This window comes from Microcaecilia unicolor, chromosome 4 (genome assembly GCF_901765095.1).
Source record: "Microcaecilia unicolor chromosome 4, aMicUni1.1, whole genome shotgun sequence".
In the NCBI taxonomy this organism is placed as follows: Eukaryota; Metazoa; Chordata; class Amphibia; order Gymnophiona; family Siphonopidae; genus Microcaecilia; species Microcaecilia unicolor.
This window is the reverse complement of record NC_044034.1, coordinates 231,763,498-231,791,094: the sequence shown is the minus strand read 5'-3', so window position 1 is coordinate 231,791,094 and position 27,597 is coordinate 231,763,498. Positions and strand designations below refer to the sequence as shown.

General features: G+C 42.7%; 1 protein-coding gene across 1 annotated transcript in view; it reads right to left on the bottom strand.

Annotated features, from left to right (window-relative positions):
- HERC2 (HECT and RLD domain containing E3 ubiquitin protein ligase 2) overlaps positions 1–27,597 on the bottom strand; it is a 921,269-nt gene that overhangs the window by 279,799 nt on the left and 613,873 nt on the right. Inside the window, 1 exon segment of the mRNA XM_030201308.1 lies at positions 3,542–3,649. Coding sequence (XP_030057168.1) covers positions 3,542–3,649 — 108 coding nt within the window.

Below are 27,597 nucleotides of genomic sequence, written 5' to 3'. Positions count from 1 at the left end.
TTAGATACCGGTTTAACATGAATTAGGTTGAAACCTAGTTTGGGGGGGTTGAATTTGCCCCCCAACATGAACTGCATTATTTGGAACGGGATGTGTAAAAGATAATGTTGTTGGGGGGAGGTGAGAGGGTACTAGTCCCCCAAACAATCTACAAGACAAAAGGGAGGGAGAGTACTTGTCCTAGTGTGTTTTGAATTTTTGGGTTAGGGGTGGGAATTGTTCACTCTGGTGTTGTGGGAATTAGTTCAGTGGGAATTGTCCACATGATAAAGGGGATGGAACTCCTTCTATATGAGGAAAGGCTGAAGAGGTTAGGGCTCTTCAGCTTGGAAAAGAGACGGCTGCGAGGGAATACGATTGAGGTCTATAAAATTCTGAGTGGTATAGAATGGGTAAAAGTGAATTGATTTTGTACTCCTTGAAAAAAATAAAAAGACTAGGGAACACTCAATGAAAGTACATGGAAATACTTTTAAAACAAATAGGAGGAAATATTTTTTCTTTCAAAGAATATTTAAGCTGCAGGATTATGTGGCAACAGCGGTTAGCATATCTGGGTTTAAAAAAGATTTGGACAAATTCTTGAAGGAAAACTCCATAGTCTGCTATTGAGATAGACATAGGCGAAGCTACTGCTTGACCTGGAATTGGTAGCACAGAATGTTGCTACTATTTAGGTTTCTGCTATGTATGTGTGATCTTAATTGGCCACTGTTGGACGCAGGATACTGGGCTAGATGGACCATTGGTCTGATCTAGTATGGCTATTCTTATGTTTTGTTGTCTCCAAAATTGACTACTGAAAATGTGTGCAGGACATTCTAATTCCCCTACTAAGGCATATAAAGATAATGCCCTTGCTCACTATGCTGCTAAGGCAGTTATCCTTATGGAACCTTGTGAAGACACTCTTGTTGTATCCCTTGAATAGATGTCGCCCTTTTCCTTGCCAAATGAATTAAAAGAGGCCCCTGATAGAGCTTCTGTTGAAGGAACACATTTGTTGAGAGGCAGAGTGCAACTTGCATACAGATGGACTGTGGAAATCTCCAGAATATCAAACTGCCCCACCAGATGTCCTATTCCCTCAGTTTGTTTTTATATATCATGGCCAATCACAAGAAAGCAAATGACAGATAGTTAAGAATTTTGAATATAACTGGTACAATCCAAAATTTGCCCAACGAGCTCAAAGCGTCTGTGACACATGACTAGTCTGCTAGCAAAATAATCTCTCTAAACCTATTATGATTAGCCAAGGATACAAACCCAAGCCTTTGTCTATTCTTAAACCTGCAGATGGACTTCATCCAGCTGCCAAAAGCACAAATTTATGAGTATTACCTAGTCACTGTATGTCTGTTTTGAGGCTGAGGCTGGGTAGAAGCTTACCATGCAAAATCAATTAGGCTGGAACCATAGCCAAGAAACTAACCATTCCATACCCTCATTTGGGGACGGGGACGGGGGGGGGGGGGGGGGGGGGGAGTGGCTCTCTAGTTATAGAAGTCGTAAAAGCTTTAGGTATAAAACAACTATTTCTGTGCTCCCTTTCACCCTCAGAGTGCTGATAAGGTTGAAAGAATAAATGAACTGCGGCCTGAACTAGGTTCAAGAATTATCATTCCCCTACACTAACTAAAGGACTATCTTGATTTCTTCAACAGTAAACATACATTTATGTTTGATAAACATACACAGGTCAATTACCAGGCTAATTATGTGAATACATTTGCCAGACCAACAACTACCTTATTCAAAGTGGCTGACAAATAGGCCTGAGGTTCACACAGTGAACTTAAGGCCTCATAAAAAAAGAGGTATTTATTTTTATTCATTACACTGCACATTGTGCATAGTGCACTGCTGTGCAGTTTATAATTTAATATCAAAATAAATAATTCAATAAAATTACAATAATAATCATAACAAATGTAGAATAGCAGGGAAAAAAGTATGAAGAAAAAAATACAACACAACTGAGAGAGTGAAGACAAAACAAAAACTAGAGGAGTGTGGGCAATAAGTGATGGAGCCTCAGAGTAGATCAGACACTGAAATGTATTTAAAAACTTGAACAAAAAAAATGTTTTAACTGCTATCTAGAACTGGGGAAGAGTAGTATTCCTTTGGGTGTGTTTATTGGAGAGGAAGAAAAGAGTATACACATACCACATTTTCAAAAGCAGGCATACTATTTACTCCATCTAGGATGTCTACACAAGGAAGCAGGTGCAAACTACATAAGTAGTTTTGAGGTGGATACTTAAATCACAATTTTCAAAGAGAAATGACCCATATAGTTTCTCTTTCAAAAATCCAGATAGGGTACATATGTTAAGACTACCTCAATAATTTCTAAAAATATATGCTGTTTGAAAATTGCCCTACCCCTTGAGTACCAAGATTTAGAGAGACGTGAATGTTTGATTAAAAATTCTATATTTTATTGAGAACCGCTTTGATCTTTTGTTTAGCTAAGCAGTATATTAAGGGGTCCTTTTACTAAGGTGCGCTAAATGATAAGATACCCATTACATTCCTATGGACATCTTAGTTTTTAGCGTGTACTAATTCCGTTAGCACACCTTGGTAAAATCAGTCCTAAGTGTTTTTTATAAACATAAAATAAATTCATTGCAATAAATTATGATTTAAGCTTCAAATTCTAATTTGACATGCAGTTAATACATGTACCATTTTCTTTACTAGAATAATTAAGCATAATTTTCAAAAATCATTAAAATATCAAACAGGGAATGCTTATTTTCTTTATATTAAAACTATTATCAACACTTTTAACATTTTACACCCTCCCCTTTTTACAAAGATGTACGGTAATGCCAATACATCCCATTCATTCTGCTTGGACTGTGTCAGCATTACCCCCCCCCCCCCGGGGTTAGTTTGGTCAAATATTCTACATAAATACTTCATTACTTCTCTGAGTTTATTAACGAAGGGGTCAATATTCAGCCAGCAGTGGTGAACATTTTGCTGACCGTTGCCGGCATTATTCCCAGATATTCATTGTCAGGCCATGTCCGGGTTTCAGTACTGAATATCTGGCTTATGTGGCACCAGCTAACATATGGCTGTTAAGTTGATATTCAGAACTTAACCAGCTATGGGTTGCCCTCATAAAGATAGGATGCAGTCCCATTTATGCAGTTACCCAGTCCGGTTAAGTGCTAAATATTGGCATTTAACCAGCCAAGCGCCGACTCCGCCCCCCAAAAAGCTGGCTTTCACTTCACTGGTAAGTGCTGCTGAAAATTAATGAATAGCCCCTAGCAAGCAATGTAATCAGTCAGCGTCCATTTCTGGCCAGTTAAATTATTTTGAATATCGACCCGTAAATGATTTATTCAATTTTTAAATGTGTTCTCTAAGTCATAAATAAAAACCTATGCAATTCTAATGCAGCATATTTAGAAACAGTAAATTACATCTAACATTCCAATAGTAGGCTACAATAAGTGTTCAAAAATCTATACATTATAAACAATACTAATAAATTTGTATGCTTAGGTTGAATCACCTGAGCGAACAGAAACTATCCTGTTAGCACCATCCATTATGGTGAGTGGATCATGGCGTCGCTCTGTAGAACACTGACGATCAAATTCTACTCTAAGTCCCTCAGCACCTAAAGAGTAACAACCACAAAAAATTAATTTGCTTTTGCTATGCATGTTAATAAAAGGCATAAAAATTGAGGGTTATATAAAACATAATTTTAAAATGAAAATAGGTTTTCATGGAAAGAATTAATTAGCATTAACTAGAAAGTGTATATGCTTAAAATAAAAATGGTCAAGTTCTATTTTGTTTTAGTCAGTCCCCATAATAAGCAAACTGTTAGCTAATAGACTAAGGTGGATATTTTAGAAGTCCTATTTGTGACTTGCATGTGTAAATAATTGCATGCAATTGATCATATCAAATACATGTAGAAACTTAATCTGTAGCTGATGCCAGGATGTCTAGACTTTTGGAAAATGCCTTTTTTTTTTTTAGTTCAAATCTCTATTAACTTTTTAAACAAAAAAACAACAATCATATACAGCAATGCATTAACTGCATATCAAAATGAGAGCACGATATGCTGTAATACAGAAAAGAAAGCAAAGTTACTCCAAGGACAGCAGTACGCAGATTACCACAGATGGGTGACATCATCGATAGAGCCATGGCATGGATGCTGCCCAGAGTTCCATTTCTTCCAGAAGCTTTAGGCAGACCCGACTGCGCATGCAAGCATGCCTTCCCGTCTGCCTGACTCACTCAGGACCTACAGCTGAATAAAAAGCACAGAAAATTCAACTCCTAGGGGAGGGATGTGTTAATCTGTGTCCTGCTGTCCTCGGAGAACATCTACTACAGATAAATAACGTCACTTCTCTGAGCACAAGTAGGACATCATATTAATACAGATGGGAATCCCTAGCTACCAGGCTCACCAAAACAACAAAGAACGAAAAATAGGGACTTGCAACAGCAAGGTCAACCCCAGAACCGATAACACACAAAAACAATTCATGTTGTGAAGGTGCTGCTTGGAACAGAATAAAAATGGGCCTGGGAGGGAGGAGCTGGATTCTAGACACCAAACAAATTCTGCAGAACTGTCTGCCAAACTGGCCGTTGCATAATGAGTTTGGCTCAAGGCTGTAGTGAGATATGAATGTGTGGACTGAAGACCTCATCACGGCTCTGCAAATCTCAATGGAGTTCAGGTGAATTATCGACACAGACACGGCTCTGACATTATGAGCCATGACAGAGTCATCTATTATGGGCAGAAGTGAAGGAAATGCAGTCTGTTAGCTAACTGGATAAAGAGCTTTTATCATTGGTTGTCTCCATTCTGTTTGGGTCAAAAGAACCAAAATGTTGGGTGGACTGTCTACGGGCTTTAGTCTGTCCCAGATAGAACACCAAGGCTCACTTTCAGTGAAAGGTGTGTAGTGTTCTTTCACCAGTATGGGCATGAGGTTTTGGGAAAAATATTCGAAGGACAATTGACTGGTTAAAAGAAACTCCAACACTATCTTAGGAAGGAACTTTGGATGTGTGCAGAGAACTACGCTGTTATGATGAAACTTTGTATAAGGCAGATCCCATACTTGGGCCTGAAGCTTACTGATCCTGCGAGCTGAAGTGACAACCACCAAAAACAACACTGTCCAGATCAGATACTTCAGGTGGGCTAATGGTAGGGGAGGAAAAAATTACCCACTCCCTGTTAGGCTACAGATTCATTGAATGATACTGTTAGGGGCAAAGCAATCCCTGTATAAAACCATTTTCCCTAGTCTCTCATGTGTAGTGTGCTCCACTTTTTTTCATTTAAAACATGCCTGTTTCCAATGTAAACACGGCTAAAAGAAAATGAAAGCATTGAAAATAAAAGAAAGTTTGCTTATCTGTAACTTTTTTCTCTAGCTCTAAAAAAACAAAACAAAACAAATAGGGGAGCAACAGCCCTCCCCCCCCCCCCCCCCCCAAGCGTTCACACTAGTTCTTTTCTACGGAGGATGGTTTGGAAAGGGGGGAAGTTGAAGGCTGTGGGGCAGAAGCTGGATTCCATGTAAATTTGTTGCTAGCTTGGGGAAAGGTGAGAGAAGGAGGCTACAGACAGAGAACAAGGTAGGGGCTGGAGGGATACAGAGAATGAGACAGAGAGGTTTGCGTATCTGTAATTTTTTTCTCCCAGCTCTGAAAAGCAGCATTCACACTAGTTCTTGGGCTTCTGGTCTTAAAAGCAAAAAGCAGCCCTGTTACGAACAGAATGCCTGATCTCATATAGCTTGTTTTGAAAGAACAGCTTGTTTTGCTGAAAAGCTGTGAGAAACCAGGGCACGATCTCATACAGCTGTAGGGGGTGTTTACTCTTAAAACAGCTTGATTTTTGTATATATGTACCCTTTAAAGCAATGTTCTTCAAAGCAGACCCTTTTTCTTTTTTGCAGCGTTGCTCAGAAAAAAAACCCTCTGGTTACTTGTGAAACGTATCTTACAACAGCTTTGAAAAAAAAATGGAAGCATGGCGAGCCAGAGCCGTTTCAATCTCTCTTGAAAAGCAGGGAGGCTTTCAACAGCAGGCTAGTCCATCCTGTCATTCCTAAAAGCAGACGGACCTAACACGATCCAGCTTAATAAGGTGTCCTTTATTGAAAGAAAAAAAAACCTCAAATGCCTATTTCTTTCCTATGAGAAAAAAAAGGTTAAGGAGTGCATGCACAACTAAATTCCATCAAGGATGTTGGGGGCGATGTTGAGTTTTTTTTTTACTTCACTTCCTGTCCAAGAAGGTGGACAGTACTGGAAACAGGAAGTGATGTGATGCATAAAGTAGTGGCCACCACCTTGGAAAAGAAGCGTGGCTATGACATCACTGATATCACCAATAGGAGTGGGGATTGGAGCAGGGCTATGCAAAAAGAGGAGTTATGCAAATAAGATGGGCGATGGATGTGGCTATGGATGTGGCTATGGAAAAGGGGTGGGGCTTGGGCAGGGGTTGATGTCCAAGGGGGTGGGGGAATAGGCATGGCTTAGGCGTGGTTTGGGTGGTGATGTCATCAGATGGGGTGGGAAGCGGGCATGGCTTGGGCATGTCCTCATTTTTGAATGGCTGAAAATCTGGAAATGGGCTTGTCACCTGTCAAAATCAATTAATTTTGACAAATGCTGATGAGATACACTACTGACAGCTGCTCAATTAGAGCACATTTCTGTAACCTGGACACAACAAGTATCAGATATAAATAACATCGCTCATCTTTTTAGACATCAACGTCCTTTCCCCTTCTGTGATCAGGTTGGAAGTCATATTTTGAGCCCTCCCTAGTCCCATCCAAAACATGTACAGACCACACCCTCTTGCCATATGGATATACTGCAATATTAGACATCCATATCCTGCATTTGTAAAATTGGGATTTGGTCGTACATGCAATATGGATGTCTAAATGACAGCTTTCAGACATCCAGAACAAGAACAGAGGTTCTAAAATAACCACCATAGCCTTCCATTTAAAAGAGAAATTATTCACACACTTCCTTAGTACAGTGCACAGAGGTATCAACTCTGATTCTGTCCAATTAATAGTATATCCTGAAAACATTCCAAAATTGTGAAAGGTATATCGTCAGCATACGCAGAGAGTATATACTCTTGGACTCCCTACAGTGATCTCATGAACATCATGAGATTGTTGAATCACACAAAGTAAAGGTTTGAAAGCTAAATTAAAAGGCAATAAGGGGAAACGTTGTCTGGTACCCCTATGCATAGCATAAGATTTAAAAATTTTAATGTTTATATAGAGCTGAGCCAAGGATTTGGAATATGATAATTGCACCATTCTAAGAAAAGATGGACCAAAACCAAACAAATGGAGAACTTGAAACATGTAAGGCCACTCAATTCTACTGAAAGCTTCTCAGCTTCAAAAGACACTGAGAAGGCTGACGACTCTGGATCCTTAGCAGACTGTTAACAGATGGAGACAAAGGGCCTTTTTTACTAAACCGCGCTAGTTCCTGACACAGCATTGCCACACAGGAATCGCTAGTGCACTTTGGTAAAAGAAGCCTAAAGTCTGGTATTATTTGAAAATTGTCAACTAGTAAAAAGACTAGTTTGGTCCGGACCTATCAAAGTCCCCATTAAACCCAATACCTGGTATACCAATACCCATACATAAATCTTTTAATCTGTATTTATCAGAGAACTAGATTTATAATCTATTCTAATCTATTGACTAGGATTTATAAATTGCTAAATCCCAATAGGTTCAAAGCCCATACCCGTGAAAATTATACAAAGATTTCTACACAGTGACAAATAGTACACTAAAAACTAATCAAAAGCTGTAATAAACTCTACTTACAAGCATAATACTTCTGAAATGAATACATTTTCAAACTTTTACAAAAAGAAAAACAGGAGTGTTGTTTAACAGATATAGGAAGTTTGTTTGTTTGTTCTTTACAGTTTGTTCGTAAGCCACATTGAACTTGAAAGGGAAGAGTCCAAAAACACACCAAGCACTTTAGGGAGCGATCCATAGTAAGATATTTGTCGTCATTCAGAGGGATCATAAGAGAAATCTCATGGTCAGAATTATTAAACCACACACCTTAGTTTTGTTTGCATTCAGGCTAAACATTTTTCTCAGGGCCCATTGTTTTATCTTATTAACACAATTTCTAATTTTAGTGAGCATTGAGTCCCTATCCCGAAGGTCTGGAACTAAGATAAAAATGTTATCTGCATAAGAATATAGGGGTTATCACTTTCTGATAGAATGCTAATCAAAGAAGTCATGAAAATGTTTTTAAAAAATGGTGGCATATGGTGGTTCCCAGCTAAAAAAAAAATTCACTGATCTTCACAACTGTTGTGATCCTGAGTGGTGAGCCCTGGGAAGGTAGCCAGGTACCCAACCACGGCAGACAGGTCACATCCAAAGGTGGCAGAGAGAATGCAAGGCAGGAACCAAGAGACAAGTGGACTTGGCAAGCAGGGACCAGGAGACAGGTGGACTTGGCAAGCAGAAACCAGGAGACAGGAGGACTTGGAACCAGGAGACAAACGGACCTGGCAAGCAGGAAACAGGAGACAAGCGAACCTGGCATGAAGCAGGAAACAGGAGACAAGCGGGCCTGGCAAGAACCAGGAAACCTGTGGACTTAACAGGGAACCAGGAAGCTAGTTGCGAAGGAACTCGAGGTGGGACTGGGCTCCCTTAAAAGCGCCCAGGCCTCTGACATCACTCAGGCACATCCCTTCATCGTCCTGCTGTTGGCCCAATAACAGGTGGGCTGGTGTGCACAACAACAACAGGACGACGGAAGATGCTATCCACCAGAATACTAGCGGTTAATGTCGGGTGGGGCCAGGATCACAGCAGAGCCGTGACATTAACATTATAAGTCCTGTAAGACAGAAATTTCCAAAAACCACTTCAAGACAATTTCTGTTAGTCTGAAAAGTCCCCTAATTTAGTCAATAACAAATTATGATGTACAGCGTCAAAAGCATTGGAGATATCAAACTGTAATAAGATGATTTGATTTCCAAAGCTCTGTACCCTCCTCACTGACACCAAGCTACCAAAAGAGTCTCTGTCTTGTATAAGGTTCAAAAACCAAATTAAACTGGCAACAGGATAACAAAATCATTAACAAATTGTGATGACCAGTCAGAGACAAGAGATTCAATTAACTTTCTAAACAGAGGAATACTTGCAACCAGTCTTACAAGTTTTTGATAAATGTGAACCAAAAGCTTTTTAGGTATGGGTATCAAATCAGTCTGTTTTGAGTATAAGCAATAAAATCCGAAGAATATCCTCTCTCATAATTTGGGACAATGGGAGATAAAATAAGTTCTAAAGATTCAAGAAAAGAAAGAAAACAAACAAACAAACAGTATTACAACCTGAACTATCTTCCAAATAAAGATTTATATTACATAAAATACATGAACACTGAACAAATAAGTGTAAGATACATTCAAATAATTGAGGCTGAATGGCTGCCCAATTCCTAGGGGGACAATATATCGGTAGCATATCTAAAGGGCTGAAAGAAGAATCAACTTGCAAACAGGCTAGCAATACTAATCCAGAAATAGTTACTGAACTCACATATTTAGTTTATAATCTGTTTTATTAAGGAACATGCCCATACTACATATCAGCAGAAATATAACTGTTCAAAGCCATGATGACAATTTTTCCATACTTCTTATATTCCAAAGCTCAAGCCTCCCCCCCCCCCCCCCCCAAGGTGACACATTGAGCACCTACACATTAGCAATACCCCACATATCCACCGCTACACTATCCCCATAAATCCACCTCTATACCCCTCCCACCCCTACTATCACAAAATGCCCAGTCCCAAGTGATCAAGAGAACCTCATGGCCCAACGTTGATAGTGTTCACGATTAAGCTTCGGGCTCTAGGACTTAAAAGATTGTACATATGGGTCCCAAAGGTAAAAAAAAACTGCTTCCTTCTCTTAAGCAGGAGGTCATGAAACTGGTTTCTCCAATGTCAGTAATTTGGTGGGGTACCCTTGGTCCAATGCTGCAAGATAAACTTTTTCCTTACCACACATGCTTTCCCAATAAGAGTTTTGCCCCTCTATTCTTCGCATCAAATTCTTCCACTTCCCCCAAAAGAGCACCCAAGGGGGAATGTTGTATTGCATGCCCCATTATACACTTCATATATCTACAGATAGCAGCCCAGTATCTATTTATCTGTGGACAGGTCCAAAGTGAGCAGATCAAGGAATATTCTACAATGCCACATTTCAAGCAAGCAGGTGCTGACACACAGCCTACCTTATGAGCTTGTTGCTAAGAGTGTCCGAAACTGAGATTCACACAAATATGGAATTAATGTCTGAAAAGTCTGGGGTCATAGGTATTCCCAAGTCAGGGGCCCTGAGTCTGATTTAGGCCTGATATTGACAAGCTGGGGAGGGACTTGGATTCAAAAATTGGAAGTTCTTGTCCTCATACTTAGAATATAAAACCGCATGAACTAATGAATCCAGATAATGTTTTAATTAAATATATTCAAAAGTATTGCATTAAAAAGCCCTTTACATTGGACGTTTTCAAAGGACAGTGGACTGCCATCCTCCCCCAGTACATGCTCTAATAACTTGACCCCCCCCCCCCCCCCCCCCGGTGTCCAATGAGCAAAAGTCGCACTCTCCGGTCCTGGTGTGAAATCTGATTACCCCCCAAAGGCAAAAGATCAGAGCAGTTCAGCTTTGTTGCAACAAACTTGCCAGCTAACCCCTGGCCTCTTAAAGTGGTCTCAGTAATACACTACGTTCAACTACTTGAGGAAGTTGTCTCATCTCTGTTATGTTTCTGCTAGCAGGCTGGAGAGGAGTGGGAATGTCTCTGCTAGAGTAGCTGGGAGGGACTTTCCTGCCATTGGTCAGCTCGAGGTGTAGCTGACGTTTGCAGTGCTGACGTCAGTATCCAGGTTCTATTTGTTACCTGCTAGCCCAGGGTACGGTGCTTTGGCGTTTGAGCTATGTACTTGTCTTTAGCCTGTTAGATATCTGTGTTTGAGAGCTTGTGCTGTGGAGGAGGGGTATTCGGTGTTGCCCTTTCTCTCTCTGTTCTGTGTTCCCTTGCTGTGTGTCTGTGCTGGGTTTGGTTCCTCTTCATTTCCCTTCTCTGGTTGGAAAAGAAAATAAGATGATACCTTTTTTATTGGACATAAGTTATGTCCAATAAAAAAGGTATCATCTTATTTTCTTTTCCATGTTTTATTTTGTTTGATTTCTATTGATAACCTAAAGAACATGGAAAACTTCTCCAGCTAGCTAGCTGCTGTCTAGTCTTATTCAAACAGTTGACGGCTTCCTAAAGGAAAAGTCCATAGACCATTATTAAATGGACTTGGGGAAAATCCACTATTTCTGGGATAAGCAGTTATAAAATGTTTTGTATATTTTTGGGATCTTGCCGGGTATTTGTGACCTGGATTGGCCACTGCTGGAAACAGGATGCTGGGCTCAATGGACCTTTGGTCTTTCCCAGTATGGCAATACTTATGAACTTCTGTACATTAAGTTGATACAGCATCTTGGGATCCACTGGCAAATCTACATCCAAATAATTAAAAGACACTTCAGCCCATTACAGAGAAAAATGGCCCTCCCAAGTCCTCCGCAAAAAAGCATTCACTGCCAGTGCTTCAGACTTTGATATATTAAAGCAAAATCTGGAAAAGTCCCTGTATTCCTTCATTCTCTCCATCAAGGCTGGGAGGGATATAAAAGTGGCAATTTTGAAGCTTTGGTTTTTTTTTAAGTATCCCTTTGATTTCAGGGTTGTGCATTATTTCTGGGTAAGAGAGTCCAAGCAAAGAAAAACAGCAAAAATGACAAGGAGCATCACTGTCACGTCTCTTGATAGATTACAGAAGGATCCGAGGTCACGTTATTCACGAACACTGTAACCTTATGCTCCTGGTGCAATACTTTAATGGCATCATTAAAAAAGCAGCTGGCCAGTTCACCCGATCAAGCACTTTCTCTACATCAAAACTGATAAGCAGAGAATGCTCCTGCTTGCTCCAATGAGGCCAAAAGTTGTCTAATAATTTTTACTGCTGACCAGTTACATATAAAACCCATTTGTGGTTCCAGCACTAGATACAGGAGGAGCTGGGTTACATGTTTAGCCAGGACATTTGCTATAAGTTTTGCTTCACAATTTAGAAGAGAAATTGGGCAGTAGGAAACTGGTAACATCAGATCTTTCCCTGGCTTCGGCAGCACAATAACTTGAGTAAGATTCAAAGAATCTGCAATAGAATTGCTACATTAAACATATTTTGCAATGCTCCCACTGCTACGTTTTAAAATTTTATAAAATTTACCCCAAAACCTATCTGGACCTGGTGCTTTGTAACGGGGGCACTGGTGTATAACCAGCTCCACTTTCCTCCAGTCTTATAGGTATGTTGAGCACAGTCCTGTCCTGTTCAGTTAGTTTAAGGAGTTCTAGGCTAGAAAGTTATGTTTCACTTTTCAAACCTTCACTGGAATCTCAAGAATATAGTGAGGAACAAATTCTTTGAACATGTCATTAATTTCTTGCTCCATTTGCACCTCTACCCCTTTAATTACCCTATGGCTACCTTTCCTTTTGTGGATCAATTGGGCCAGCATTCTTCCTCCCCTTGTTACCGTATCTGTAAAACTGATACCTATGATAGGCTACAGATTTGTGTGCACATTAGTGCAAAAGCTAATTTAGGGTGCATTGAGTAGCTTCAACCATTCTTTATTGCCAGGTGTTGGATATGTTCCATAAATCTGCTTGCCTTTCCTCATTAGTCGTTCCAGGTTTAAGATTTCCCTATCCTGAATCTCTTATGGGAGGAGTAGGCTGTTATATCGCCCCTCAACAAAGCTTTGGCCACTTTCCAGTATAGGATGAGGGTTCCCTTATGTTGCTTATTATTTGTTGTACAAATCTGCCCACTGCTGAAGAAGGTATTCCAGAAATTGTGAATCAGCGTATATTTCTAAGGGAAACCTCCATTGCTTTGTCCTGGAGGGGACACACTTAAAATCAAACACCACCCTAATGCATGCCTGATCATAGATTTCACAGGTTCATATGACTGCCATTCGCACCCTAGAAAATAACTCCAAAGAAATCAAAAAGTAGTCTATGTGGGATTATGTGGCATGAGCCTGAGAGAGATAGGTGTAGTCTTGGTCATTAGGGTGAAGTGTTCTCCACAAATCAAGAACTCCCAACATATTGCAAAGAAGAGGTATGCCTTTGGTCTGATCAAAATACTCAGAGGGTAGCTGGTGATGCACTCTATATAAGTCCCCCTCCCCAAAAAATAATTGGAGCCCCCCAAAAGAGTGCAGATGCATCAGGAGAACCCTACAGAGTGCTTTATCATAGGTGTTTGGGGCATAGATGTTGAATAATAGCAATTCCATTTTTACATGGGTAATTAAAAACCAGCCCCCTTCCCCTATATGATCTTATGCTTCACTATATCCAGATCCTTTCTAAACAGTATGACCACAGCCAACCTTTTTTTGAATCCACTGGAGCATCTAAAAAGCCCCCGCCCCCTACAGTTCGGTGTGCGCTCTTCGGTGTTCAAGTGAGTTTCCTGCAAAAAACCTAAAGATGTATTTTGCCTGTTTTAAGTCTTGAAAGATTTTATCTCTTTTAACTGATGAGGAAATGCCCCCACATTCCAAGATATCAATTTAAAGTCCATTATGCCAACCCCTTACAATTTGGGAATCTCAAAAAAATTTTCGGTTTGCAAAATGAAAGGAGTTGTCCCAGCCTCCAATCCCCTTCCTCATAGTAACCCACAAAAACAACACTTTTATAAATCTCAGGACCACCAAAGAATAAACGCTCAAGGGCCAAATCAGCTCAAAACCCTTCCAAACTCTCATCCACCCCCTCAACCACACCATTCCCACCCCTACTCTCCCCAACATAGTACCCCACTATTCCCTCCCTCCCCCTGTAACAGTGCCACTCATATTACAATGATGAGACAGCAAGAAAAGGAAGCGAACGCCAACAGACTCCTCTCGGAGTCAATAAGCTGCAATAAAGGTCTGCTGCTCTGTGTCAATATTCTGCACAGCGAGAAGCCTGGAGGATTATTCTGCTTCTTTATCTGCAGGCAGAAAGAGTAGGTACATCAATATTAGCTGATGCAATCCATGATATCCACTTTTCAAGGGTGTTCCACAAGCAATGTTATCACAGGCTTTTTCCAGCTTGCACACTCTCTCCTTCATTAATATCTGTCTCACTGAGAACTTTCGCTATAATCATGTGTCTGTGAACCTCTCCCATGGTACGACCAATGTATATTTTATCATCAATTGTGAAAGCTAACCCAATAGGATAAATCCATTGGTACTTTATCTTCCAACTCCCCAAGGTAAAGAATCTGTACTCATGGCACCTTTTAAAAGTGAATGGCGCCACATCATCTTATATCTCACTCTGCATCATGCCATTTAATTCAGTTGACACTGCACTGCATCAGGTGCAGCACCAGGTCTTTGTTCACATATCTTTGGAAGCAGGATATGATGTTCCTTGAGCATTTTCTATCTCTTAGGCATTACACATATATCAGGCTGCCCCAGCTTGCAAGAGCTCAGTGAAGATCTGCAATAGGGTCTCCACACACACTGCCTATCCTACCATTTTCAGGATCCCCAGAAATTGTTTCTATGAGACCTATTGTCAAAGTCCTCCAATTTAAACTGCATTTCCTCATACTGACCATTTTGCTGAGTAACAATACCTTGCACAGTGATGAACTCCTCGCTCTGAGTATCCAGGTGAGTCTCCACATCCGTGACTCATCATCCTATTCCTGCCATGTCTCTTTTAAAATCATCAATGGATGCCTGTAAATCGTCTCACATCAGCTTTAATTTCTACAAACTAGGACCTCATTTCATTGTGCGGTGGGGCTGGCTCCATACCTCATGCTGTGCCTGGAGAGACTTGCTCCAATTCGGCCCCCATCATCTTGGACTCACTTCTTGCAGACGGCATGGTGGTGGTGGTGGTGGTAGAAGAGTAAGTTTTAATGTCCATTTGTATTTTCCTTGTTGCCATCACCAGCCACCATGTTTGCAAGATCCAAAGCCTTGAAATATAAATTTAGCAATCACTCCAGTCTGGAAAAATTTAGCTATGCTTCCATTCACTCCGGCAATGTCAATTCCCCTGAATTCCCACATTAAAAAAAAAAAAATCCATATTAATAATAGCCAAACCTCCACCCTTTTTTTCCCAACCTGGGGCTATGACAAATGGTACAGCCAGGTGGACTAGATTCTAATATCAAAGGCGAATCAGCGTCTGAAAGCCAAGTTTCTACAATAAAAGCCAAATCTAAATGAATTTCCAATTAAAATCTTTAACAAGTAAAGACTTGTTACAAATAGATCTTGCATTAAAATATAAGCAAGGTACCAGAATTACATTAGAAGACTGTGAACTAGACCAAAAAGGCTTAATAACTCAGATAAGAACAACCTTGTAGGCAGTGGCGTAGCAAGGGGGGTGGGTGGGAGGGGCGGTCCGCCCCGGGTGTCAGCTTGGGGGGGGTGTGTGCTCCCTGCCAGCTCCCCCCCCCCCTCAGCGAATCGACAACCCCCCCGACCAGCTCCCACACCCTACCTTTAAAAAGAATATCAGGAGGGGACTTCCGGTGGAGACGAGCAGCGAGATGGAAGCAGCGCTGTGAGCTCCGCTCCGCCCAAATGAAACCCCGACTTTTCCATCACAGGTCCCGCTCCTAAAAAAAGACCTAGTGAGCACGGAGGGCACCCGGGGTCCAGATGAACAAAGTAACGAAATTGCCGGCGCCATATTTAGCACAAAAAAAGAACTTTTAAAGTGAGTGCGAGTGAATCCAAGATGGCGGCGGCGGAGGAAGTCCGGAGCTTTTAAAGAAAGTGCGAGCGAACAACAGAGGAGATAGGAGCCCTGACGGATGGGAGAAGGCCGGGTCCTGCTGAGGGGACGAGGGCAGTGAGTATCCTCTGTTGAATCTGGGGAAAGAAATTAACGGGCCAAGTTGGATAGCGGAAGTAGAAGAGGCAACGTGAGAGTGGGAAGAGCGAGGGAAAGACAACTAGTGGACAAGCTCTCTCGGGGGTTGTAATTACGCAATTTGGTGTATGGACCCCAGGACAGAGAGAAGAAACCCAAAAGAGTGGGCTTGCTGGGAAATTGAAATTACCTATAACTTAAAGGGGTACCTTAACGCAAGCAAACAGGACACCGCGAGGAGGTGGGCGGAAAGCCCAATACAATTATCCAACGGCGTTTGAAGCCCCGAATTTAAACAGAACCCAGATAGAGGCCACTTGTCTAATAAAACCGCGCTGCGTGCAGAGGTGCTGGGAGAAAGACTGAGAAAAGTGCTATTGAATGTTACTGAATGTATGGAGCAATACTTGAAACCCATGCCATCTGGAATTACTCGTAGAGGCACAAAATTTGACAAAGAAAGGTCCTCACCACCTAAAACCAGCCATAAAATGGCGGATTTGAAAAGTACAACTGGAGGAGAATTTACTGATAAGCAATTGGCGCAAATAACAGCAGCGGTGAGTGCAGCCCTCAATCCGCGGTTTGACTTGTTGGCTGGGCAACTAAAGAATTTAGAATCTTCGGGAGCCGAAACGGAGAAGAGAGTAGGAGAGACGGAGACCCGGATAGCAACGGTGGAGGACTCCAGCTCCCAGAATACGCAAGAAATTGCCAGGCTCAGGACTCAACTTAAGTTGCAGCAGGACAAAATGGATGATATGGAAAACCGTGCCAGGAGATGCAACTTGAGAATTGTGGGTATCCCTGAAAAAGTCCCAGAAAGACTTCTTGGACAAATGTTAGAACAGTGGTTGAAAAAAGAACTGGCCCTATCAGGCAGCCGTGGGGAACTGTGTATCGAGCGAGCCCATAGGATAGGGCGTTGGCAACCAAATTTTCAGAGACCACGAATAGTCATCATTAAAGTACTTAATTATCTTCATAAAGAAGAAATACTGCGAGGATTCCGGACGAGACGAGACTCTCTGCAATACGAGGGCTCCCCAATAAAGATCTTCCAAGACTATTCGGCAGGAGTACAGGAACAAAGACGTCGCTTTCATCCCTTATGCTCCACATTGGTTGCAAAGAGCACCAGATTTATGCTGTTATACCCAGCCATTCTAAAAATTCAGCATGGAAACCAGTGGAGATCCTTTCAGACAGTCCAGATTCCCGGACGTGGAAATGAAAGAACCGGACACATGACTTTGCAGCAGAGTCCGAGCCAAGACAGGCATCTGAGGGAGATTTCCCTTTGGTGAAAGAGATTCTGGGGCTTAGGCCCGCATGAAGTGGTATATGGTGGAAAATGTTTTGAAAGTTCAAACTATTGTTTCAAGGTTATTGTTGTACAACAGTTGTGACTAAGATGGAACGAATATCAAGGGCTCCTAAATGGTGTTGGGAGAAGAGATTTCGGGTGCCCCGGATAAGTAATTAGTAACTACTAAGGGGAATGTGAACTAAGGAAATAGATGGTTATAGATAACTTAGGGGTTTTAAAGGGCGAGAGAAGTCAAAGGCATGGGAAGGCCTTGGGAGGAAGATAGGAGGGGAAGAGGGGGGAGGATGAGAGGGGAGGGATGGGGAAGATTAGGGGGGGAGGGATGCGAGGGAGGGATAAAATTTGTGAAAGGAACATGGTGTCTGTGTACAAGTAATGATATTATGATTGATACATGGTGTGGCATGCGAATGATGATGTTTTGGAAAGAGGAGAGGGAGGGGTGGGGGCTGGGACACCCCTCCGTAAAGAATGTAGGTAGATTACAGGAAAGTAAAGACGTTCAAATGGAGATCACATGACCCCAATACAAGTGGTAACTTGGAATGTGGGGGGTGTCCACTCCCCCATTAAACGACAAAAAATTTTAAAAATTCTTAATGATCAGAAGGCATCGATTGCATTTTTGCAGGAGACACATTTAACAAGCACGGAACATGCTAAATTGAAGCGATGGTGGGTGGGAGAAATTTTTGAAGCCCCGGCAGTGGGGGGGAAAGGAGGAGTGATTACACTGATACGAAAAGGCATACAGGTGAAAGTAAACCAGGTAGTCAGAGACACTGGGGGAAGATACGTGTTGGCGTCCGTAGTATTAGACAGACAACCAATCTTGTTATGTAATATTTATGCGCCAAATAAGTTTGACCGGCGCTTCTACACACAGCTCGTTAAGGCCATGCAAGGGATAGGAGGAGCCCCGATTATAATGGGGGGAGACTTTAATGAAGTTGCAGATCCAGTACTAGACAGATCGGGTGCAAGTGGGAGGAGGGGAACCTCACTAGGGAAGGGCATAGCAACATTAGAAGAAGCTTTCACGATGGTAGATGTGTGGAGAACTCTGAATCCCCTAGAAAGAGACTACACCCACCTATCGAGAGCTCATGCCACCTTGTCCCGTATTGATTATATATTGGTGACTGGAGACATTTTCACACAGGTGGACACAGCAAAAATAGGGCCTATAGTGGTTTCCGATCATGCCTGGGTTATGGTGAGGTTGGAGTTAGATGGAGGGATAAGAGAGGATCACATATGGAAATTCCCAACTTGGCTATATAGAGACGGACAATTCTTACCCCATTTGACTAAATGTTGGAAAGATTTTGGCATTAATAATGAGATTCACAAAAATGACCCGATACTGTATTGGGAAGCAGCTAAAGCAGTGCTTAGAGGGGACATAATAGCCTATGTTAGCTTTAAGCAGAAAATGAGGCGCCAAGAAATCCTTAGATTAGAACGGAGGGTGACTAAATTGCGACGTCAGTACAGCTTGGGACATACGCAGAGCCTCCGAGTGCAATTGTTAGAGGCCCAACAGAGCCTCAACGAGTTATTACACCGCACAGTTAAAAAGTCCCAGGCATATTATAAATACCAGCTCTATAAATTTGCAAATAAGGGAGGGGGTTTCCTGGCAAAGGTAATGGGCAAAGAGTAAGCCACCAAAAGATATTATCACTTAGGGACCGTAAAGGGTCACTAGTACATAAGGACAGTGAAATTTCCGGGATATTTAAAGATTTCTTTGCACAGTTATATAAACCACAGGAGGATCTGGTTAGACCTAGCGAAACATATCTGACTAGCGTTGACTTACCTCAATTGGAAGCTGAGGAACTAAAGGTACTGAATGAGGAAATTACAACAGAAGAAGTCATATGGGTGATTAAGCAGAGTCCCTTGGGAAAGGCGCCGGGCCCTGATGGACTGAGGAATGAGTTTTATAAGTTAATACAGGCGGAAATAGGCCCAATGCTGACTGAGGTGTTTAATTTAACGATTCAAAGAGGCTCATTACCGTTATATATGAATCAGGCCCATATAATAGTAATGCTTAAACCTGGTAAAACAGCTCTCCATCCGGAGTCGTACAGACCAATCTCACTTTTAAACTCAGAAGCCAAATTTTTGGCTAAATTGTTGGCTAATAGATTGGCCAGAAGTCTCCCATCTCTGATAGAAGAGCCACAAGCAGGATTTGTCCAGGGGAGGAAAATAGCAAAGAACATGAGGAGAATACTATTAGCATTGGAGAAAGGGCAGGGGGAAAGACAATCAACCATGTTAATTAGCTTCGATGCTGAGAAGGCTTTTGACCGGGTGGATTGGGAATTCCTATTAGCAACACTCAAAGCTTATGGGGTGACAGGGTTCTTTATGCGGGCGATTAAAACTCTATACACTGACCCTAAAGCGAGAATTCTTGTCAATGGATTGACCTCGGATTGGTTCCCCATTGGGCGAGGTACCCGTCAAGGCTGCCCTCTCTCTCCATTACTTTTTGTCCTGACGCTGGACCCATTGATAAGGGAGATATGTAATAACGCAGACATAAAGGGAGTACAAATAAAAGATCGGGAATTTAAAATAGCAGCTTTTGCAGATGATTTGTTAGTGATAATAACAAGTCCCAAGAAATCCTTGGGACATCTAATGGAAAGTATAAAAGAATATGGAGATTTTTCCGGGTTTCACTTAAACTTGACAAAATCGGAGGCCTTGGCGAGCCCAGACATTAAAAAGGCAGATTGGGAGCATTTTCCACTGCGGTGGGCGATGGAGTCCTTCCGATACTTAGGTATTAGAATGACCTTGGATCCGGCTCAGATATACACTGTTAATGTTCCACAAATGTTGCGAGATACGAGGGAACAATTAAATAGATGGAGTTCTTTGCCATTAACACTTTTGGGTAGGATCCATTTGTATCGAATGGTGGTGTTCCCGAAATGGTTATACGTACTGCAAGTACTACCAATACGGCTTTGGGAAAAAGACCTCCGGGCACACCAAAGACAGGTGGCAAGATTCTGTTGGGCGGGAAGGAAACCGAAACTTAGGTGGGAATATCTCAATGGGGCACAGGCGAAAGGGGGCTTGGGGATCCCCAACATGCGTATATATAACCAAGCATGCCTCTTAAGACATTTAGGAGATTGGATTATGGGTACAAACAATTACACAGATGTACAATTAGAGAGACTGCATTTCAGTCCCTGGCATCTCAACTATTTATTACACGCAAAAACAAAAGATCTCCCACAGCAAATAAAACACAGTATACTTTTACAACCTTTAAGATATCTGTGGAAAGAGATAACGAAATTATGGAAACACAGTTCAGAGTGTAGTGTGTTACTACCAATCACGGGTAATGCGGAGTTTGCACCTGGGAGAGAAAGCAAATTTTTCCAAGACCTGGGGAAACAGGGTGTCATATTGTTGGGAAACTTTTTACAAATGGATGGAACTGTAATGGCTTATTCGGAATTTGAGAGACATTATGGGGGGGGGGGGGATGTTGGAGAAGTTAGCCTATATCCAACTTTCACATTATATACATGAGCTCCCCAATACAAGTCTCCTATCAGGTTTTGAGAAGGAAATTAGGGAGCTTCTGGCAGGGGATGCAGTAGGACAGATCTCAGTGTCTGGGTATCACAAGGTGCTGGAGGGGAAGCAACCACAAAGAGACGTTAAGATGGTTGTGGAAAGATGGAATCGAGAGGTGAAAGACCAAATAACAGAAGGGAAGATATTAGAGGCACTTCAAGGAGGGGCACGGGTGGTGCATAGTGCCGAGTTACAGGAATGTCACTTCCGCACCATACACAGGGCATATTTTTCAGTTAAGCAGGCATGGCATGCGGGAGTGGTGAACACACATAAATGTCCCAAATGCGCAACAGTAAATGCAACACTTAGCCACGGCTTGTGGCAATGCAGAGAGATACGGGGGTTTTGGACAGCTCTCTCCAGTTTCATGGGCTGGGTTCTGGGGTTTCAGGTGGATCTATCCTTTGAAAGGGCAATATTGTGCTCCACGATGAAGTGGAATAGAGGAACGTTGGAAGAAAAGCTGTTCCTCAGTAAACTTTGTATTTTGGGGAAAAAATGCATTCTAAATTGCTGGACAATGGACAAAGGCCCCTCATATTGGTATTGGAGAAATAAGCTACATGAGCTTATGCTATGGGAAATGCAGGACGCCCGGAATACATTAAAGAGGCGCCAAAGATTTATAAAGATCTGGGGGGCATACCTACACAGGATATCGTCACGAGCACGTAGCCATGTTCTGAATATACTAGGTTAGACTATATACAGGGCAACAGTATAACTAGGAACACGAGACACGATTACAAAGGGGGGTGGGGAGGAGAGAGGGGGGGAAGATGAAGATTTAGTAAAGGGAAGAGGGGAGAGGGAAGGGGAGCCCATAAAGAAAAAAAAAAAAAAAAAAAATCAGATAATGAACATTCAATTGTCTGAAGTCTCATGATATGATTAATGAATCTGATGTGTGAATGATGCAAATAAGCAAAGTAATGCCAATTGAAGAAGATATTAATTGAATGGGCATGGGAAGGGCGGGAGGGAGAGAGCAATGTTACAAATTGGTTGATAGTAGTTATCTACAAGTAATATTTGTTTGTTAACTATGGTTCAGTTAAAGTATTATCTTAAATGGAATGTGATAATTATTTAGTAATGTCAATAGGAAGGGCTGGTTAGTAGAAGTAATACTGGGAGGGGAAGGCGGAGAGACAGCACCGAGTCTATCAGAGTACAAGGCTCGGTGGAAACTACATGGAATGGGTGGGAGGGAAGAGGGGAGAAAATGTATAAAAGAAAGCCGGATGATGGATGTTAATGTCAAGTTATACAGTGGAAATCATTGGGGTGGCACTGAGTGCTCCCCTAGCTGTTGTTATAATAATATGTGTCATCAATAAAAAATGTTGAAATATAAAAAGAATATCAGGAGGCGAGGCGCAGCGCCTCGCACCTGCCCTGCACGTAAAAGAAATGTGGACCGTCGGGCCTTCTCTCGCTTTATCTGTCCCGCCCTCCGCTGACGCAACTTCCTATTTCCGCAAGGGCGGGACAGAGAGCGCGAGAAGGCCCGACGGTCCACATCTCTTTTACGTGCAGGGCAGGCGTGAGGCGCTGCGCCTCGCCTCCCGATATTCTTTTTAAAGGTAGGGTGCGGGAGCTGGTCGGGGGGGGGGGGGGGGTGTCATCGTGCTGCAGCCGGGGGGGGGAGGGGGGTGCAACAGCGAACCGCCCCGCCCTGGGTGGCAGCCCCCCTGCTACGCCACTGCTTGTAGGGCATTCAAGATGGGAGGTTTCTTATGAACAGGCCTATTTCCCACTATCACCTCAATATTGTGTTGTAATAGAAGTGAACAGTCCACTAACCACCTGTTCTCAGATAAACGGGGAGATCTATACTTAAATTTACGGTTAGTAGAAATTAATACTGGAATAGAATAAACAGCAAAGTTTTCCCCCTAATCTAGAGCCAACCCTAAACCAAGTAGTAAAAACATTAACTAATACAACTACTCCAAACTACAAAATTATCAAACGTAAAAACGGCAAGTGACCGTACTCACTTGCAAATGCGCAGTATAGACTTCCCTCTCTGTCCGGCCCTCGCGTCAAGACGTCAGAGGGCGGAACAGAGAGGGAAACGGAGTCGAATTGTCGGACGCCGACGCTGCTGCCTGGAAAGGAACATTGCGCGAAACAACCTCCACCCTCCCCCCCCATCCCCGCCGCCGCTCCCGCCCCCCCTCCGTATCGGGCCCCCTGCACTGACCTGACAGCGCCTCTCACCTCCATGTGGAAGCGCTGCAGGCAGCAGCAGAGCGATCTGCTGCTGCCTGTAGCGCTTTCACACAGAGGTGAGAGGCGCTGTCAGGTCAGTGCAAGGGGCCCGGCACGGAGGGGGACGGGAGCGGCGGCGATGAGGGTAGCTGGACATGGGGGGAGGGCAGGGGGGAGAGGCCATGGTTGCTGGACGGGGTGAGAGCAGGGCACAGAGGAGGGTTGCTGGACTTGGGGGGAGGGGGGAGACCAAGGGAAAGAGGAGGGTCGCTGGATATGGGAGGGAGGATCGGTGGACGGGGTGAAGCCAGGGGAGAGAGGAGGGCTGCAATACTCGCCCGTTTTTACGGGCTTAACGGCTAGTAATATTATAAAAAGTAAATAAAATGTTACAAGCTCACAACAATAAAAATCTAATGGTAAACTTCAGTGGCATGCTTCAGATTTGGCATGCAATTATGGTGCCCGATGATGAGCGAACTTTCCATCATCGATGCCTGTCCAAGCAGACAGAATAATCCTCAGCCCAGTGTCTCAATTCTCATGGTAAGTAAAGGCACTGGTGCTGCTAAGCAGGAAAAACAGTTAGTTGAACCTGTGGAAAAGGAGTGTAATGTGCCGACCTGAGAGCCACCCCTGATAATGTTGGAAGGAATATGCAGATGGGCTGCAAAACCTCCCTAGTGGCCACATGAGAGTGCCAAGTAGCAGGAGCAGATGCCTGAGTGGATCAGGGTGGACCTGGGAGTCACCCTGGAGAATGGTGAGAGGAACATGGAAATAGGCTGTAAGACCTCCCCAGCAACTAGCAGGTGGCTGGGCTGGAGACCAAGTGGATTAGAGTGGACCTGGAAGTCACCTTGAAAAATACTGGGAGGAATATGCAGATGGACTGCAAGACCTCCCCAGACAGCATCCCTGTGAAAATGCTTGCAGGCTCTGTTCTTGAGTTTAAAGACATGCAGGTTTCTAAAATGACATCTGTTGAAATACGAGTTATCATGCCTTATATCTCCTTTCGCAAGGCATTGATAACTCGTGTTTAAATCAATAATCTGATCTGTTGGTTTTAAGTTTTTTATAAATCCCTTCTGATTAGAAGTCTCTTATCATTTTAATCCACGTTGCAATATATGGCTAAAAGTGAAATAGAAACAACCCAATGAATAGAATAGCATATACATGTGTATTTTTTGAAATACAAAGAGGCATATTTTCAAAGCACTTTGGGAGGCTAAGTTCCATAGGTTTCTATGGAACTTTGGGAGGCTAAGTGCTTTGAAAATATGCCTAGAAGTCAGACACACATACATAACTGCCGACACTTAAGATGTATATGTTGCCATGTTGAACCTGTTGATATTTTAGACATTGATGACCCCCGAATTTGTGCTTTGGCTGGGTCTTCCCCCCGCACTGATTGATCACGTGACCCCCCCCCCCCCCCCCCCCCCCCAAATCTGTGCTTTGGCTGGTTCTTCCCCATATATTGTCTCAGTTACCTACCTGCACTGATTGATCACATGACCCCTGTAAGAATCTATGAACCTCGATGCGGTCACATCTTCACTATATTACGCTCACTTTTCTGCCTTTACACTGAGCTACTGGATGCATACTTAATCGCTGTTACCTTTTCATGTAGTAATCAGTGTTTTGGCCGCTTTTCCCCCGGATACTGTCTCAGTTAGCCCTCTGCACTGATTTATCACATGACTCCAGTAAGAATCTGTAAACCTGGATACACTCGCATATGCCTTCGCTATATTAAGCTCTTGCTGTTCTCACTTTTCTGCCTGACTTGGTGTGTGCCATAAGCGCACGTTACCATAATTTCTCCCTCACCCATGTTTATTCCTTCCTCTGCTTGGTCTGCAAGCTTGGCCTGAAAGTAATCAGATCAGCTGTCATGAGCATAAGTTTCATTTCTCCCTACTGATGCCTGTATACAGAGTGCATGTGCCTTGATTATTAGTAAAAGCAAATATTGTGATGCATTTCTAGTAAATCACGTGACAAGTAGAAACACATGAGGAACTGAAACTATGCGGCCCATATATGGCAGACAAAATTGATATAACCTTTATGGTGAGTGAGACTAAGGACCATCCAAAAAAGGAGATGGTCCTCCACAAATATGTATTTAGGGAAGACAGAAGCCAGGTGTTTCATGCTATCTGTTTGCTGTTGCTGCATGAAGGGATCACACTTTTGAGATAAGGACATAGCTAATAAGCACGTAGTGTGCATATGAATAGGAGCAGGAAAGGCTGGTAAATACTACTATTACTACTATTTAGCATTTCTATAGCACTACAAGGCATACGCAGCACTGCACAAACATAGAAGAAAGACAGTCCCTGCTCAAAAAGCTTACAATCTAATAAAGGAAATAACAATTTTTGTATAATAAAAAAGTAGCAGAATATAACCATATATGTATACTGAAAGAAAACAGCAAATATCCTTTTATGAACAATAAGTCAGAATAGGAGAATCACGTGATTTAGAAGTAATGAAACTTAAAACAGCATATAATGAGAAAACAAAGCTGAGCAGATTTTGCTATTCAGTCTGAGTGTGTGGCTTTCTGGGTGACAAACTGCTGCAGAGGGATCAATCACTTTTGTATTGACTTAGAGAAATACCAATAAAGATTTTACTTGCTTCCACCTAAACTAAGTCTGATTGTCTCCCTTATTCCAGCTGAGTTTATCTCCGAGGGCTGAAGTGTCTTCCCCTCCCAAGGGACTGGGCTTCATGTCCTCTACGCGAGTCTTCACCCTGGTTAAATTCCCTCTTGCTGTCTTGGTGTTATCTCTCTATCTCAGCTCCGTCCCCTTTCCCCCTGAATTTCCCTATCCCTGTCTTGTGGGGTAATCATCCCCTCTCCTTCAGTTCTCGCTTTTGATCCTCTCCCCTAGTTTTTCTTCTCCCTCCCATGACTGATGTCAATCTCTCTGCACTATCTATCAACCAACCTGCCAGTCTTTTGCTTGGACTCCTAAACTGTCGATCACTTAAGAACAAATTTTTTTTTGATCCGAGATTTAATCACTAATCAGAGTTGCTCTCTGCTGTGCTTCACTGAAATTTGGTTAAACCAGGTGAAAAAAGTCTATGATTGTCTTCCTCCTAATTTTGATTTTGATACCCTTTCCATCTCTTGTTTCTCTAATGTGGGTGGCAGTGTGGCCATTATCTTCTCCATTAATCTTCAGGTGTCTGAGATCCCTTTGACATTTTCTTACCCCAAGCTTCTCCTGGTCAAAGTTCGGCAGATCCATCCCTTATATATTTTACTATTTTACTGTCCACGTTCTCTCCCAACAGAAAAATGGTAATCTTGCTTGTAATGGATAACAGAGGCTATTTCGTTTCCCTAACCTATTCATTTTAGGAGAATTTACATATATGTAGATAATCCACAACACACCAGACCTACAGGAGATTTAACAGACCTCTACCACAGGAGACGGAGACGAGCCGTAACCAGAGAAAAGCCAATGTCCCTGCAGTGAATCAAGGCTGCCTCCACGGCAACCATTACACGGAGCCAGCGTAAACATCACTCGCCACCGATGAGAAAACACTGCCTGGCTCAGAACAGCCTTGCATGCAAGTATCACTTACTCCTATAACCACCACCAACATGACCGTGGAAAACCGTGAACGCCAGCCACAAGAAACCATCATATCCAAACGTCTTCACTTCTTGCTCAACTGACAATGAGCTCAAAGGACCCCAGTCTCTATGAATGGAAGGGATTCTTCTCTCTCATCCCTTACTCCTCTCTCCTACCTTGCTTAAGGGACCTGGTACAGTAATAGTGGAGGAGTGACCTAGTGGTTAGGGTGGTGGACTTTGGTCCTGGGGAACTGAAGAACTGAGTTCGATTCCCACTTCAGGCACTTGTGACTCTGGACAAGTCACTTAACCCTCCATTGCCCCATGTAAGCCGCATTGAGCCTGCCATGACTGGGAAAGCGCGGGGTACAAATGTAACTAAAATAAAAAAAATAAAATAAAAAATAACCACAGGTTTACTTAATATACTCAAACACAGATATACACTAAAAGGAACAGGTCTATCACCCCCCCCCCCCCCCCCCCCCCACACACACACACAAAAAGGTGGGGGACCCAAAAGCACAACTTCCTCTGTACTCCAAAGAAATAACATGAACATTACAAGAATACTCATAGGGCTATCAGCCCTAATGTTGATAACAGCCATGGATGACCTAACAACATATCGTTACTCTGCAAGCTACGTCACCAAGCGGGAAGCGCCACCC